Source organism: Glossina fuscipes, unplaced genomic scaffold (assembly GCF_014805625.2).
Source record: "Glossina fuscipes isolate IAEA_lab_2018 unplaced genomic scaffold, Yale_Gfus_2 112, whole genome shotgun sequence".
NCBI lineage: Eukaryota > Metazoa > Arthropoda > Insecta > Diptera > Glossinidae > Glossina > Glossina fuscipes.
In genome coordinates, this window is record NW_023998455.1 from 6694344 (window position 1) to 6706564 (window position 12221).

General features: G+C 36.7%; 1 protein-coding gene across 1 annotated transcript; it reads right to left on the reverse strand.

Moving 5' to 3' along the window:
* Positions 1-4454: 4454 nt before the first annotated feature.
* On the reverse strand, positions 4455-11616 carry LOC119639657 (histone-lysine N-methyltransferase SETD1). Its single transcript, XM_038037216.1, has 5 exons — positions 10969-11616; positions 10664-10913; positions 6391-10592; positions 5213-5837; positions 4455-5144 (listed from the first exon to the last, which is right to left on the reverse strand). Exons 1-5 carry the CDS (start codon positions 11253-11255, stop codon positions 4971-4973), a joined length of 5538 nt encoding a protein of 1845 aa, XP_037893144.1. The 5' UTR covers positions 11256-11616; the 3' UTR covers positions 4455-4970.
* Positions 11617-12221: the final 605 nt, after the last annotated feature.

A 12221-nucleotide genomic window follows, 5' to 3' on the forward strand; every position in this document is an offset into this window, starting at 1 on the left:
TTCCGAATCTTCGGGTTCTTGCATCTAAGCATGTATGTCCGTCTGTCGGTCCACTTTTCTCGTCCACATGTTTCTTGTAATTTTAGATGAACTTTTTGAACGTACTATCAACTTTCAGATCGACATCTGTAATGAATTGTAAACTGCCTACTTGCAAATTAGACCCATGCACGTCAACTAGGAATACATATGCGCGGCCGTCGACATTTTGCCAACATATGATATGATAAACAGGCGGACGGAGATACGGGCGTATCATGGTTAAATGCATTTTATTTTACTTTTTGGTGTTCCAACTGGAAGAGTAAACGTAAACGTAGTAAAATACCCTCTTCGAGGAAGATTATAAAAATTCTCACATCCGGATTATCCGGCAAAGCTTGATACGCCTCTGCCTTAAGACAATTTAATTAACTAATTTAATTTTAGAAAGGTATATATATATATCAGCATATGCAGGTGTATTTATTGCATGGATGTATTCATTGTCATATACAATTTTCATACATGCACGAGTAAATATTAAATTAAGTAAGAGAGACTTCTTAATTTCGACATATTAGTGAGCTGTTCGATCCTTTCTGAACAAATATGCATTACATGCAATAAAATTCTATTCTCGATACCTATTAACTGATACTTATTTAAAGAATTTATTGAAGGTGTAGTGGTTTGACAATAGTGTATATCGCTTTTTTATTATGCAGTCTCCAAAATGCACTTTGCTTCCCATCTCTTTCTTCTTTTCTTTAAAAAGTCAACGAAATATCTCTCTAAAAGAGAAGAAGAAAGAAGCAAAATCAAGGAAGTAAGCGAAGCATGGCCAAAGAGATCGGACGATCCAAACTACAATAAGTAAGGAAATTATATTCGGTCGCATCGTCGTTATTCTTCGTATATCGTTGCTTAATTTAGAATTATCCCACTCCACGTCCTTTTACTTGATAACCCCCTTTTGATTATACGGCTCAGAAAAAACGAATTCTCTACGATGAGAGTCCACCATACGCACTTTAGAATGAACACATTTTTACACACATTATATATGGAAATAATTTTCAGCATTCGAACTTTTTTTTGTTTTCTGAGTATTAAGTAAAAAATATCAATAAAGTGAAAAAAAATGAAATGACCTCGAACTACATTACACTCTGGCCATGTCCTTGGACCGATTTGTTTCATTTTTTATAATAACTTGCGAGCGAGAATTGCCAATTTTTTGCCGAACTTGAAGCCGATAGATGAAGATTTTATGCCACTAAAGGTGTGTTTATCGCAGGTACCACACAGACAAACAGACGGATGGACAGGCAGGCATGCTTAAGTCGCTTTAGAATTTCAAATTGATTAAGAGTATATATATATACTTTCTGGGATTACTGGAGCTTCTTTGTGGATGTTGCAAACGCCGTTGAAAAAATGAATATATCCATCATCCTTCGGCGATGGGTGTAAAAAGAAGCACAAAAAAACGGAACAAATTGTCAAACGAATAAACCAACTGAATCATATAAGTCAAGTAAACACATGGCAATCGAATAAAGTCGCCCATTAATCCCACAGTTCTCCAGTAATTTTTGTCATAGTGAGCCCAAAACTACAAATGATGTTCAGGTAAAGGGACATTTTTCATTAAAAAGGCCTCATATTGGCAAGCTTCCAAAGCGCCACCTGACATGATCCAAATTTAGTAAACTCAATGTACTTATTAATGATTTTATTATTTTTGATCTGTTTTCCTCATAAAAAAAGTTTACCTTTCATGTGAATTTCTTTACATGATTCCATCTAAAAACCAAACTTGTGTGATCCCAATTCGAAATTTAATGCCAAATTGCTATTATGGATCAATTTTCACCACAAAATTTTGAAAATTGGATATTTTAGCCATACAAAGGTTGGCTCTTCATGATCTTATCTTCATTTTCTTATATCAGTTGAGATGCAAAAAATGGACGTAATTGATCCAAATTCAGTTAAGGTAGTATCTATGTCAAGTAACTATTATAGGCCAGTTTTCTTTATGAGATATTGAAAAGGGGTTCAAAAATTGCTACATGCGGTCCAAATTTTTCACATCCACTTGGAATGCCGAATTATTATTTGTCGTCGTGTTGTGTCGAAGGCTTCCCAAAATAAAGCATTATAGTGGAAGCGGTCGAAAAAGTAGTCCGATCCAATTCATTTTCAACACGGTTTGTCCTTGGGCCAAAGCACTTTGATGTAAGAAAACTTCGTCAAGATATTGACCCACAGTTTGAATAATGCATCGTGCATGAGCAGAACTTAGGAGGACTGACTGGATCAATTCAGAAAACCATTCCGAGTCGACTGATTTACTGCAAGACGTGTTTATCTTAAGTCCTTCTGTTACTGTCCCTGTTAAATATTTTGAAACTGAAATAATTGTTAATATAATTTTTAAATATTTTGAATCGATTATTGATATATATACATATTATGATTCACGAATTTATTATATGTTCTTTTCCACGTTTTTTTGTCCCATGTACATTATATGATGCATCATTTATTGTTATTAAATCCCTTTTTCGTTAACTGCTGTGTGTATCGAAAATTAAGTTTAGAAAAATGATTCATTCACCAAAAGCACACAGAATACGCACGATACACAAAAATCGCGGCACAATTGAACTACGTATTTCTTACAGGCTTTGCCGGAACTATATACGACATCGGTTATGCACAACGTGTCCATACACCACCTATGGATTCTTTCCGTACAGGATACAAGATTAACAGACTAAGAAAATAGGTTCGCAACAAAACGAATCTCTAGTGACGTAAATAAATGCCAACACACTAGCAGCATTACGGTAAAATGTAATCACAACTATATTAGACCTAATACAAAATCCTGCCGCTAACACAAAATACGAGTCTCTTATATACGCGCTTATCAAATGTTTTCCTTTTTCGAAAGAGCGAAGGTAGATAAAAGGAAAGACACACAGGCGGACATGCTCTAATCAATTCAGAATTTGATGCTGATCAAGAATACATATATACTTTGTGGGGTATCTGAATAAACCGCTAACAAACAATACAAAAATAGTCTATAGACTCAGTCATATTTCCATGGTCTAGTAAACAAACAAAACAAAAAAGCATCGGCATAAATTTGGGCCCGATTATTTTCTATAAAAATAAATCTAGTAGAAATATAATATCCGAGCTCTGACAAATATTAGTAAATGCCAGGTTAAACCTAATTACCCTATCCATTCATATATTTATTCATTTCATTTATTCATGTTCACGTACATTGAATTGTCCTTACGCTTAAGCTTTTAACAGGGAACTCGTGCCTACGCATCAATACATATCACTTTATCAGATCTGAAAAATTCCAAACATCTGAGAATAAGCGTATACGTTACAAAAAAAGAACAAAACAGTTGTATTAAAATTGTCATCCTTTCAGCTAAAACTAACTAACTAAGCTAACTTGTAAAATGAAAGAAATTAAGAGATTTCATCTGAAAAACATACATTTATTAATAAAAAGTAAAGAAACATTAGATACTAATACTGCTATTAACGGACTTGAATGTGTTTTTGCCGACGGCTTTGAATCTTAACAGAGTTGAATGTGTTTTGTTTGTTATTTAACAGAGTTGAATGTGTTTAGTCTGTTCAGTTTGGACATTTAACAGAGTTGAATGGAATTACCATTTAAGTTGTTAAGTTGGGCTTTTAACCATTTCTTTATTATAAGCGACTCTGTGCTTTGCCTTTCAACAGGGAATTTAGCGAGGACTTTGTTTAAAAATTATGATGGTTTAATTTTAAGCCAACTTGTAAAATTATTATTAATATAGATTTAGTCAGAGAATAAATTCTTTTCTCTTAAAGCGCTCTCACCAAAAAAAAAAACTCTACTGCACTTGAGATTTGAAAATGCAATGAAAATGCAAAATTTATTGAAATCAAATTTATTCAAAAATGATTTCATTTCTTTGCTACAAAGTTTGTTTATTTTAGGCTAGTATATCAGCAAGATGACGACCTGTAAAATATGATATGTAAAATATTCTCAGATGATATATGAGAATAATATTTCCAATATTTACATTCAAACAAGTAGTCACTCATTTAGTTACCCTCTCAAGTTACCAAATTCAAAAACCTCTATGGAGACTGTCTGGCTGTCGAAACTTTCTTACTAAATTGTCTGACGCTTTACCTAGCCATAATTACGTTCTTCTTCGGCCCATAACCTTTCATTTATGTCGGGTAGAATTAGATGGAAAAGCAAGCCGGCAGTTACTCCATCGGAAGAGATGTAAATGAAATTAAATTAATTTTCCATTGTGAAAAATTGTAATTTGTTTAATTATGTACAGGTGTGTGCATCTGATTGATTGAAAAGTTTATTTCAACAATAGGATTCTGCAATACACTTTTTAGATTATTATTATCATATTTTTATTTATAAAGTAAATCTATGAATTAATGCATCAGTGTTATAAATGTAAATTGCTGCTATTTACAAAAATGTTGTAATCTAACCCAAAGTAAGTTGGTAGTTCGGTTATTTATAACTGGGCACAGATAATAATAAAGAAAATATCGAACATATTACAGCACTCGTTTCTCACGCTAAAATAACATTAATTTATGTTTTCACTTTATAAGTTTATTCTTAAGCTAATTAAAAAATTTCAAGCTCAGTTGTTAATATTTACAGTACACGCTTTATAATAATTGCTTGCGTTTAGGGCTAAGTTTTTCTAATAATCTCAATCCAAACTAAACATATTCTTCTCATTATTATAAAATATTAGATTAGTATTTGGAGAAAAAAAAAAATTTTTTTTTGAAACCTAGCCAGAAAATCCAAGTTGAGGTTAGGTTAATAGGTTGTAATTGAACAGAAAAAGAATAAAAAATAAAATCACAAGATATATGAGAGAGGTAAAACGTAATAATAAAAGCAGCAGTTAGTTTTAGTTCAGAGTTCCTCGACAACCCTGAGCACCGCATAAACACGGAATCTTCTGATCCTCTAAAGGGAACTTGTAATCGTAGGTAATTTCTTCATTTACTCCAATTGGTTGCTTCGAATAGATAACAATCTTCTTCTCCGACTCAATCGTGATCACCTTAGCATAACAATTTGGCTGTAATTATAAAAACAAAATAATGAAACTGAAATGAGTTCATCATCTTTGAATTGCTCAAGACATACGTTACAACTGTGATTTATGAAGCGAGCCAAATTGCCACATTTGGTCGCGTCAATAATTGTCTCCATATCAATGCGAAACAAATATGAGCTTCCGATTCCAATCGCTTCATATTTGTTTTCGCGCAAATCGGCCACAATAGGACGTATCATCTGACCAACATATTCGATAACCATTTCATCGGCGGCGATCGGTTCCATTGCAAACAAGCCCCAATCGTGAATAGCTGATTTAGCAAACTTTAACTGCTTCTTGCGAAATTTAAGCTGATTGAATTTAAGTAATTCCGATTCTCCAATCGAGCCGAAAGCGGTAAGAAGTCGCCTTTGATTAGAACGAGCCTCTCTTGAAATGCCCTGCATTTTCGACACTTGCTTGTTAAGCAAGCTGAAGATCTGATCATCACCGCGATCGACATTCATGGCGTTCTCCACAGTAGCCTTTGCATGATGATACTTATGCTTAGCTTTTTCGCGTACATCTAGTTTGTAGTAACCCTCGGTACGAGCGCATCCAGTTTTATGCCGCTTAAGATCATCATCTTTTTTACGCTTTTTGTTCGGTGGCGGTACAAAAGTTCTGTCGGTTACACAGTGATCTACCCAATGGGTATTGTTTAACCAGAAACTAAAAAATAGAACGTTAATTAAGGAGAGAGAGAGAGAATTAAACGAGAGTACGAGTACTTATATTCACTATATGTACCTGATTTAGGTTTGTGCTTTTGTTATTAAAATGAATTCTAAATGAAATTTTTAAGAATTGCATACACACGTAATATGCATAAAACAAATATGGAAAGAAGAAGGGGCTTTTGAACAAATCCATCCATTTTAAATCCATCTATTTTAACGTTAATTTGCTGATTGCTAGGAGACAGTAGTGTATGACAATTTGCATCGTTGAATTTCGCACACAGTACATGCAGTTTACATACTTTAATTTACAAAAAAAGTCCATTTTCATTTCAAGACCTTGCAACAAATTTGTGAGAGATTCCGACAATTATTTTGTCGATTTACCTAAGCATTTATATCTTAATTTATGACGGAAATGTCAAATAAAATCGGAAACAAGGAAGAAAACTCGACGGAAAACTTTTAGTGCGTTTGAGAACGAATTGGCAAACCGAATTGCCATTGGTGGTGCATGGTGCATGGAAACTGTCCAAGGTACGTACCTATATGTATCTTCTTGCAAATGAATTTCATAACTTCTACGTATGTATTGTATGTCCTCGGCGTCAACGCCTTTTGTAAGAAATTCGTAGAGTACCATCATTTCGTCGGTTGCGTCACGAGATTTGAACATATCACGAGGTATGAAGTTAGCCAATGCTTTCGCATAAGATTCGAAGGCAGCTTTCGTTATCTTATCTTTTGCATAGGATCGCTTTTCAATTATTTTTTGATTGCTATCGCTTTTCTTTTTCGCTCTTGCTGAATCTTTTCGCGGCCTTCCAGGGCCTGGCTTACTTGCAGTCGTTGTGATTGTTTGCTGCACGGGTGCTTGAGTTTGTATAATATTTTCCTCTGATGCTGATGCTGATGCTTTGGTCGCAGGCGGAGTCGCATATCCACCATGATCGTGAGCTAAATACTGTTGCTTTTTGCGAGCAGTTTCTCCATTGGGCAAAATCGAATTTATTATTGGTTGCTTAGATATGTCTGCTTGTGGAGGTAAAGAATAACAATGTTCAAGCGCCACCTGACTAGCTTGACTCGCCTGACTGGAATCACCATCCGAAGATGTGGGCGACATTTTTGCATTCTCAGTTTTCTGCTCAGCCTGTGAAGAGTTATTTAACGGCAGACTTAGTGATGACTTAACCGTGGTATCAAAGTTATCATACAAAATTGCTTTATTGTTTATATCGTGTAGTTCAGATTTTGTATTTGATTTTATTTGAGCTCCGCTCTGTACATTTAAACCTAATTCTTGATTGTTAACGTCGGCATTCGACGCCGTCACGTTTGTTTTAGATTCACGGAGAGTTAAGGGCACATCAGCTGCATTTACTTCATTGTCTTGATGAGGAATTCTGTTATGTGGTGAAGGTGTAGTTTTGACATCTTTTTTGTTCTTGGGGAATTCATTTTTAATAGCGGTCGCATTCTTTTCCCTTTTGCCCTTCCCGGTTAATTTTTCCTTCTTAACGCTGCTGCTTATGTCCGCACTCAAAGACACAGCCGGCGCTGGTAGCGCTTTTGTAAATTCGGGTGTTTGTGGCGCACTAATGCTCGAAAAGCTACGGATAATCGTAACGGAAGATTTCGTATTAGCTGGAGAATTGGTCAAGACATCAGTCGCAGGCACAGATTTCTGCTCTTGAGCTTCGCGCATTTTTCGTTGTTGTTCCTCCATAAACTCACGTTCAATTTGGGCCATATATTCCGTATTACGCCTACGTCTCTCCTGATATTCACGTTCTTCTTCGGAGTCGCTATATATTCGATCATACTCAAATATGGATTTTTTGGATTGCACGCTTTTATCATCGAGTTGTTTTTCGTTAACGAATCCGATCGAACCGTCCCCAGCAGGCGGCACTTCAGCTTTTATTTCGACGGATTTCGTCGATAATATTTCGTTTCTCGACGTATCGGCAGTTTTATGATTTGATTCATTTTGATCGTCTTCTCCCAAGCTGAGACTACCATCCTTACTAATATCTTCCAGATCAGAAACAATTGAAGACAAAATTTTCATTTTTGGGTCATCTTTTTCTTTTTTTGAATTTATGGACCCCATTCTGGCCCTTTCGTCGTCCGAATCAGAATATATATTTTCCTTATTGACTGCAACTTCTCTGTTAACTTTTGAAGCGCCCATTTTTTCATCCTCGCTGTCTGAGTAAAGATCTCGCGCGAAGACTTGTTGACGTTGCTTATGACGGCCTCTTTCTTTGTGCCGTTTCTGTTTTCCACCTTCATCGGACACAGAACTTAGTTCATCTGCACTGGCACTGCGATCGCCATCATCGGAGCTTCCATCTAAATCTTCTTCGTCATCATCATCGTCATTTTCGCTTGAAGATGAGGATGAAAAGAAACTTGATGAGCTACCCTTTCGTTTAGTGCGCGATGATAACGGCTTGGCTTTCACATTATTTAAATGATCTTTGGATTCCTTCGCTGAACTTCTATCAATTTGAGATAATGCAATAGAACTTAAATTCGAATCTTCCTTTTCCGAATCAGAAGCTTGCACCATTTCTTCCTGATCACTAAGTCGTTTCTCAGTCTCTGCCTTTTCTGATTTAGGACTAGGTTGCTTACGAATACGACGAAAGGACGGTAATTTAGGAATGGATGCTCGTAATCCCAGCGCTGGAAAGGGAGAATTAAAGTCGGACATATCTCGATGGCTATTGATTAATTGATTTATATCAGGCGGTTTATCAATTCGTGTCGTCATGGTGGTCATGGGAGCGGCAGTTGTACTTAAAACGACAGGCATTATAGTGCTTTTCTCTGAAGTTTTATCATTTTCTCTTTTCGCTTTATGACGACTTTTTTGTAGTTGTTCATCCCACCAGGCTTCAAAACTTTTGTAGGCTGTGTTTTCAATCATCTTTTTATTAAAGTCGCGTTTCAGTATTTGTTTTAGCTCGTCGCTTACGCGTTTGACAACCTCTTCTATATATCGTTTATAAGGATCTTGATGTGAAATATCCGTCGCTTCGCTGAAGTAATTTTTATATCCATCGGAACGATAAAATTTATAAGCATCGGCGTACGGATCATGGCACGCGGTAGTAGTTCCAAATCCAGGTAAAGCACCTCCGATTCCCGGAAGGTAGGATGATTGCATGTATGCTGGATTTGGAAAGTATTGGGCAGCACCAGACAAATCCTGACCCGAATACATTGTATATGCGCCGGGATAATAGTAAGGATTGGCAATGGCATGCGGAGGATAAACGTACGTTGCAGTCATTTCTGGTAATTCTGAATTTGTCGCCTTTAAATGCTCTTTTTCGGGCTCTGCTTGATTACCATCGTGTGAGGAGAGACTTGAAAGCGACATCCGATCTTCATCTTTTCGCAAATGACCGGGTAATATTGGACTATAGGATTCTTTCTTGAGCAAAATTTCATCATCGCTTGATGATATATCGCTAGTGCCTTGATGACCGGTGACTAGCCGCTCCTTTGCACACTTCTCATCACTTTTATTTTTTTGAAATATTTTGCAAACTGAAGAATCCGAATTTACTTCTCCATCCTCTTCTTCAAGAATCTTTCGACTCGCCTTCTCTGTATCGGAATCACTACTATCCATTTGCAAAAACGGCGGAGCGTTACCAAATGACTTGCCTTTAAACATTAGAGCTATGCGAGTATCAAGATCTACATTGCCCAAATCAGTATTTGACTCGATTTTATCTATCGATTTCGAAGACTTCTTATGCAAAGAACTCGAATCGTTGCTATGCTTTATCTCGTTAGGATTAAATTGCACCTCATCAACCTTAGGATAGCTTTCCGGCAACGGCGGCTCCGGTTCATCCCAATTTGGGGTACCGTCAGGGGGAGGTGGCGGCAATGGCGGCTGCGTATCCGACCAGCTGGGTGCGCTTGGCCACATATGCGAAGACGTGTGACTATCACCTGAATACGCATACGAATGGTAACCGTAGGAATTAGACATTGAAGAACCTCCTATGTGGGATATTATCGATGTTGCACCCGTCTGGGTGGAATAATATGCAGCGTTTTTAGAGGATGACGCTGCAGAGCTATTCGTGGTCGGCACACCATACTCACGTGAGTAACGTGAAGTACTATACTTATCGCTTCCACGATTTTTCGAAAAACGTTCCCGATCATTTGATCGTTCTCTCTCTCTTTCACGATAATCACGTTCGCGATCTCGCCTATCGCGTGAACGGTCATATTCATGAACTCTCTCGCGTCTCCCACTATTACTACGTTCTCTGCTATGTTCTCTGGATCGATCACGCTTACGATGATAATGATGGTGCTTAGAGCGATCTTTTTCGAGACGTAAAGTTGACGCACATCTTTCTCGACTGCGCTCTCTGTCATCACGTTTTTCAACGGCACGATATGATCGTTCACTGTCTTGAAAGCGATGATCTCGATGGGAATAACGATCATAATCACGTTCTGAGCGGTAGGAATAATGAGAAGGTACAGCAGAACTAAAGCTATCCTGTGACACATAATCATGATGATACTCTGACGTAATATTTTGCTTGCTCGTAATGCTAGCGCTATGTGAAGGAAGAACATAGCTATCTCCGGACGTTGAAATTGTTGCCGAAGATGCAATTGGTGCTCTCAACTTTCCGGATGTTAAATTTTCTACTGTTTGTTTGCAAATGCTTCCAAATGAATCCTGAAATACACTTAATATCTAAAACAGAGCAGTAATATTAAATGGCAACCGTATTACAAATATTTTATAAAAGCACGAAACATTCCTACCTTCCCCATAACCGATTTTTGATTATATTTTTCAATACACAAACGAGCAGCCTTCACGTTCTCAAATACAATTCGTGCTACTCCCAAATGTTTGTTAGTGGAAGGATGGTGATAAATTGCAAGGTCATCATAGCTCCCGCACTTTTCCAACATTCTCGCTAAAAACTGCTTATCAATGTTATCATTCAAATTCGTTATGGTTATTTCTATGGCTGGTGGCGTCCCCACATAATTTTGATCAATTCTCAAACTATAAGGTAAGCATTTATTTCATTTGTGAAAATTTTACCAAAAAACCACTTTACCGCGGAACTGTAAGAACCATTGGTTCTAAAGGCCGGGCTCGAATCCGAATTACCGGATTTCGAGGGTCTCGTGGCATCACAGGCGGATAGGTCGGATCATTTATTACAATGCCATCAAACCTATATAATTTAGTAGCTCCCTTAATTAGTGCTGGATCTGATATCAATTTAAAGTTGCGTGGTTGTTTCTGTTGGGTCCCACTTCCCGTGTGATCACTGGGAGCGACACCTCCATTAGCCGGATTTATAGGCGGCATGCGGTAATGGCTGTCCATGAGATCTGGCATAAATAGCTCACCCCGCTTTAAGGAACGTTTCAACTCCCTTTTGCTTGTTTTCCAGGAATAATGCTTTCGGGAGTCCCCTTGTTCATACAATTCTCTGCTATGGTGCCAGAGACAGTCTCGCGCGCTGCTCTAGTCAGTTGGCAATAAGGCAGAGGTAGAGCGCTGGCTGCGCTGCTCCCCAAATCTGGCTTTGCTTACTTTTAACTATCGGTGGTTAAAAATTAAATTGCAATTTTCTTCAATGCTCCTTTCTGACGTTCCATTATAAATTCATATTAATTGCGGTTGTTTTCTCTGCATTTTGGGTTTTCTAAAAATTCTATTAAAATAATTGTAATACTCCCCTCACTTTTATGCCAAATTATTTTATGACACCAAGGCAGGAAAAAAATATTATAGAATCTTTTATGCAGGATTGCCAATTCAAATAATTTCTCTGACTTTTAGGGACAAACGGATTCTTTAATCTATATTCACCACACAATATGTAAATATTTCTGATAACGTTTAGCATTTAGCATGTAGTATATAAATTATAATAAAAGGGACGAAACGGTCACAAAAGGCCTGCTTTTAAACATACAAAAATTTTTTTAAAAAATCTATATATAGATTCCTTTTTCAAATATAAACTTTTTATTCATATAGTTATTAAATAATTGACGAAATAATTATTAGCGGCTTTTTCAAAAGTAGACGTAGTTATTCTTCGAATCCCATAAATAACCTATACATTCAAATCTGTGCCGCCAATCAATGTAGTGTAAAGCGAATGCTATAGTAGTTTCTGAAAAATTACTAGGCGCAAAGAATTTGAATGCTGGCAATGAGGAAAGAAAAAAATTAAATGAATTAATTGCAAACCATATTTTTGTTTGTTGTGTTTTTTAATACAGTTTTTATTGAGCTATGCATAGTTTAATGTTTTTTTAATTTAATTATTTCCTGAACTGAGTTATATGCTGA

What these genes read in the sequence shown, in the direction of transcription:
- LOC119639657 (XM_038037216.1), bottom strand. Translation starts at nt 11,255, where the DNA reads ATGCCAGATCTCATGGACAGCCATTACCGCATGCCGCCTATAAATCCG. An exon ending in ATGGTTCTTACAGTTCCGCG is followed by an intron (nt 10,914 to 10,968) that starts GTAAAGTGGTTT and finishes CTTACCTTATAG; the next exon opens with TTTGAGAATTGATCAAAATT. An exon ending in TTGCAAGAAGATACATATAG is followed by an intron (nt 5,838 to 6,390) that starts GTACGTACCTTG and finishes TCTATTTTTTAG; the next exon opens with TTTCTGGTTAAACAATACCC.